The sequence below is a fragment of the Squalius cephalus genome (assembly GCF_949319135.1).
Source record: "Squalius cephalus genome assembly, chromosome: 18".
NCBI lineage: Eukaryota > Metazoa > Chordata > Actinopteri > Cypriniformes > Leuciscidae > Squalius > Squalius cephalus.
This window is the reverse complement of record NC_137139.1, coordinates 30,961,122-30,966,763: the sequence shown is the minus strand read 5'-3', so window position 1 is coordinate 30,966,763 and position 5,642 is coordinate 30,961,122. Positions and strand designations below refer to the sequence as shown.

At 41.3% G+C, this 5,642-nt stretch overlaps 1 protein-coding gene across 1 annotated transcript in view; it reads left to right on the top strand.

Moving 5' to 3' along the window:
• Nucleotides 1-3,148: 3,148 nt before the first annotated feature.
• Nucleotides 3,149-5,642, top strand: part of LOC307145680 (peptidase inhibitor 16-like) — a 5,434-nt gene continuing 2,940 nt past the window's right edge. The window contains exon 1 of the mRNA XM_079849072.1: nt 3,149-3,720. Coding sequence (XP_079705198.1) covers nt 3,565-3,720 — 156 coding nt within the window. The 5' untranslated portion in view covers nt 3,149-3,564. The remainder of the gene's footprint in view (nt 3,721-5,642) is intronic.

Sequence of the window (5,642 nt, the reverse complement as noted above, 5' to 3'; positions counted from 1 at the left end):
CATTTTTTTAAATGATTTATCCTATTTAAAATGACCTATGGTGGTTTTCTTTAATATATGGTAAAATGTCCACTGTTGTTCTTATTTTGGATGTGACAACCTCTATGTAGTCACATGACGGATCACTGATCACTAATAACAGTTACTGATCATCTCCATCAATCATAATTCACAGATGATGATGATGATGTTCCATGTTGAACTCAACAGACATCACTAGATGGCAGTATAACTCAAAGGTGTTGACATTTTCTATTTTAAAGGATTTTAAGCGAATATTTTATTTTGCCTTTTGTTTCATAATACATTTGATTTATATAACCCTTTTGCTGATTTTAAAGTGTTGCATAAACAGGACAGGTACTATCAACACATACACAGACGTAAAATGTTTGCAGTGCGCTTTCATGAACCCTCACCTTTCCCAGCTCCACCTGTATAGATCTGCAATGGGTAATTAATGTATGCTGTATTGTATATATGATTTATATATGACAAGTGACTGTGGTGCTTTGCTTGTACATCTGGAAATGGAAATGATTATCTGAACAGCAAAATGGTCCAAGTCTAGAACAACACCCTACAGAAGAAAGAAAATAAATAAGGCAGTTTAGCACAAGAAAGATCAACCCTTGCCTTTCAAAACCAGTAGAAAAAGCTTTATAGTACAACTCTTCACTGGAGAGCTACATGCAAGTGAATTACGATCAAATGTAACAACTGATAAATGAAGGCATCTGTTGTTTAGACGCAATCCATCAGGTCATTAACACGGGACACATCGTGAGCAGCGCAGCAGAGTTCAACAAGTGTGTGAAAATGAGTTCCCTAACATGCGGATGCCAATCACTCAAATACGCACACCAACAGCAAAGAAATCGCACCCTATACCCTTAAAGGGATAGTTCACACAATCATTTTAATTCTGTCATCAATTACTCACCCTCCTGTTGTTCAAAACCTGTATGAGTATCTTTCAAACACTTTACTGGAACAAGAGCATAGATAAACTGCAGACACATGTAAGCGAACAGGAACACACCATAGGACACAAAACGAACCAGCAAAGACATGAGGGAAATAGGCACAATATAAAGGGACTAGAACACATGAGGATCAGGTGAGCACAAGCAGGCCCTGTCCCATTTCTCCCCCCTTAAAACTTCCACTTGGTTTTGAGTGCCCTCGACGAGGGAAGTGGGGGTGAAGATCTTTCCCTATGAAACTACTACTACTATTTTCATTCAGGAAAATGTCGGTTCCAGCGGTTGTGTTGCCTGTTGTGTGGGCTGTGTTGGTTTATCTATCAGTAATTAATCAACAGAGAAGACGTGGAAAACAGAAGACGCATTCGCCGTCTTCTTTGCCTTGTTGATTTGTTTCAGGTATGTCGATTTGTTTAAATATTTTGACGTTATGTTCAACTCAGCTGTTGATGATTTAACGCTAGCCCAACTAGAACTACCTGTTGTTTGTGTCGATAAAATAAGACGACCTACACATTCAGATCGTATACTTACGTAATGTAGCCTTTAACTGTTTTTGATAGGTATTCATTTCCTGTGTGTGACATAAGGAGAAAGTCCAGCTAGACCAGTGTAAAAAACTTTCTGCAGTCCTCTGGGGGAGGGGTGTAGCTATTAGAGACCTCTAGGTTGAGGTTAGATACCGCTGTTTACTGAAAGCAAGATTCACACCTTCGAGTGGGGGGAGGGACATACAAACACACAAAAGCACGCATACACACTATCTGGGCCTCTAGAGATTGGAGTCAGATCAGTAGATTAGGGAGAGAAATATTTTATAGCTCCAGAATTTAAATCTCCATGCATTTGCATTCATTGTTATTGTTGTAAATGTCACCAATCTACACTGACTGTGTAATGTGTAATGCAAAACATGTTTTTATTAGGCTAATTGATTAAACTGGTGTTGTTGGGCCATGACTTATGCAGTAATGTTGGTTGTTGTTCATTGTTTTCCAGAGTGACCGTCCATCGACATTCTGCAGGTTGAATATCGATGTGTCCATCCTACCTGTGGTTTAATGTGGAGTCAGAGGTCAAACAGGACTTTAGGTTAAGTAGGCGGGCCATGCATGCCCTGCAGCGCCTGATGCAGAGAGAGCAGGAGCATGGCTGGGGCAAGGAATTTGAAGTCCTGATCTATGTCTATTGGCTTGCCCATGGACTTTCCTATTATGTGGTGTTGCGAGTTTTCAGTGTGCCCAAACGCGACTAGTTTTTAATAGTTTTACCTCACATATCTTCTTTTTATAATCCTTGGAAGCCAAAATCGAAATCGAAAATAAAATTAGATTAACTACCCAGATCAGATATATATTTGATGGGCAGACTCTCTCGAAGCACTCGGCAGATATCATGAACATCGTCAAGATAGCTTTGTGAAACATTTTCTAACATTAGTGTTCAAAACTCAACAGTCCATTGGATGTGCATCAAACTAACATATTACAACATATTTCGAAAATTTAACATGCTTATTTGCGAAAATATACTTACAATTCAGATGTTCCTTTCCAGCGGTGTCCGCCATCTTGGTTGAAAAATTTGGCCGGCTCGCTGAGTTCACAAGGTATCCTGGGTAATTTCATCTCCCACTTCGTTTTAAGCCTGTATTGGACCTCACTATGTTTTGAGGGTTGATTTTAAGGGAAGAACAGCAGTCCCCCTTGCTCCCTAAAGTTTTGGGACACCCTGGATGCTCTTATGAGGTCAAAGCATCTAATCATCTGCCATCAATCACTGAAATCATATCTTTAATGGTCTCATTACTGCGGTAAACTACACGAGAACGCGCAAAAATGAAGGAACCTGCAGGAACCTAACAGGTGTGTGCATGTAGTTTTCATGTAATATGAGCCCCGGTGTTTTGTTTGTTTGTTTTATTTTTGTACATTATATTTGTTGTTACAGACATGTGATGTACATTGCTGTGTAAGAGTTCAAGATATACTTTGTGTAACCTCAACTGTGTTGTCAATTTTAACAATTCAGACCTTATCCTTGAAATCAAATAATCCTCTCAGCTAACAGCTCAGCAATAAAGAGGGAAAGAATTTCACAGGCGTCACTTACAGTAAAGGAGATCTGGGTTTGTGTAACCCTCTGCGGGGAGGTACCCACTAATATAAGGGTGAATCCTCGCCGGAAAGAACAGAACCTGGTACAAAGGAAAATACTTTAGTAATACGAGTACAGATGATTTTCATAGAAAACAGGGGCAGGACAAATCAAATCATCTCCCTGTTATCTCAGGCATTCCTCAAGCAGAGCTGCTATAACATGCCTGTGACTAAAAGCCAATTATTTCTCAACACCTTGGAGACCTAGTGCCTCTTGTTGGACTTGTTGGACAGCCGGGGGTCCTGTACTAACTTTCTCTCTCACTTACACACACTAATAGCTCTGAGAGAGATACTTTTACATGCTCTGAAGGCATTAAGAACAGCGAGTGACGGGGTAAGACAGCGGAGAACAACTCAGAAAAAGAGAAGAGGTTTTTGTCCAGCTGATCTAGTGTCCTCGCAGTCAGACAGGCAGCATGTACTGGGACGTGGCCCTCTGGAGCGCCGGGATCTGGGCGATTCTGAGTTTAGCTGCTGGACAACTGACCGAGCAGGAGAAATCAACCATCGTGGACATGCACAACAAGCTTCGCTCTCAGGTTCAGCCCAGCGCCGCCTTCATGCAGAAAGTGGTAAGAGATGCACCTGACTGGAGAAACACATGTACAACATACTTCGCTTTGGTTCTAGTGGTGAAAACCGGATTGTTCCAAGAGTTACTGAACAAAAAGTCCATGCAAAAATGATTTACTTTAAACAAAATCTTACTTACCCCAAACTTTTAAATGGTAGTGTACATGATGTATAGAAAATACCTTTCCCAACCACATGTGTGTGAAGTCTGAGTTTGATCTCTGACTGTTGATGTTTTGGTCTCTGGATGCTCTTATGAGGTCAAAGCATCTAATCATCTGCCATCAATCACTGAAATCATATCTTTAATGGTCTCATTACTGCGGTAAACAACAATTATCATATTAATATCCATGGTAATTTTGTCATGATGCTTATTCATCAGCACAATTAGCTTCAAAACACTAGGGAGTCTAAGTAATGCAGTAATCATGATTGTGGTTTACCAAATGAAAACTGATCCTAAAAGTATTAAATAAATCACTCAGCATAAAGTAATTTAGTATTTAGTATTTAAAATGCCCCTTTAAGAAGAAGCATTGCTGCTGTGTGAAACACGTCTCAACTTGTGTGTCATGTTGCATTATTTATAAAGAGGGACTTTTCGCAAAGAAACCATGATTACAGTTGATTTAGACTGAATGGAGTGTATGTAGCCATGTGGATGCATGAAATACCATTGCACAGCCCAAGCGCTTTTTGCATCAGCCCTGAGGATGGACCAATGATGAGTTATTCCTTCAATGTTGGAACCCGTCTGTAGGTCTGGCATCGGGTTTGGTAGTAAGTGCGCTCTTTCGAGGCCTCCATTTGTGAATGTCGTTTAGGTCATCGCTCTATGGGCAGCAGGTTGAACTCTGTAGGTCTCCTCCCTTTATGAGAGTTTTTAGTAAGCTTGAAGTGTAGACCGAGGTTCCCTGTTAGAAAGTATCATGGGGGTGTTAGGTAGGGTTTTTATAGGATGGTGAAATTAGTGCCCTGAAGTTCCCATATATAGGTAGCCTATGCATACCCTTTCCAGAGGCCTCCTCTTAAGTTAGAGTCGGCAGGCTTAATTAGTGGGTAGTGCCAATCTGTAGTAGTGAGCAGGTTGGCTTTATTATATGGAAAATTCTCTGAGGCCACGGTTCATCTGAGCATCAAACAGACATTCTGTGTGAGATGGCTTCCTCCCTAGTGGGAGTTATTCTACTGAGGCCACCGCTCTGTCAAGCTCCAGATAGAAGAGTCAAACATTTGGCCCTCGTCGGGCCACCTTGATAGCCACCTTATACTAGAGCAGCAGGTCTCCTCTCACTTTGAGAGTCGCTTTGAGATTATTGCTCTGAACTTCAGTCGTATAATATTCGTGTGTCGGCCCTCATGGGGCCACCTCAATATCTGGCTTAGGCTTACTAACTAGGAAAATGGTGGCAGTCTGCTAAGCATGTTCGCCTTGAGCCTCTCAGTATCTGAGTGTAGGTTCCTTAGATCTAGAGCCCATCAGGAGATTTATTCCTGTAAATCTAGTTTTTCCTAGTACTGGCCTCCTCTTACTACAAGAGTCATCTAGCTAAGGCCTGCCTTTTGCACTAGGTGTAAAATGCTAGTGGTGTTACAGGGTAGATAGCATCATAGGTAGCAGGCTATCTTCAAAAAGCCTCCCATGCAGATACCTCATGGGCATGTCAGGCCTTGTTCTCTAGAAAGTAAGAAGCAGTATGCTCAGGCCTCCACCCTTTAGAGCTGAGTATTGTAGCTAGTTTATCTATGCTGAGTTCTACTCTCCAGGATGCCCGTCTCTATGATTCGATCTGTGAGTGATTACTGCTACTATCTGCAGTCCTCCATATCGGATGCCTCCACAAGTGAGGCAAAATATGTCAGAGACTCTGTTTAGGAAACAGACAGGTTGTTGGCAAGACTAGGTCAGTAAATTAGA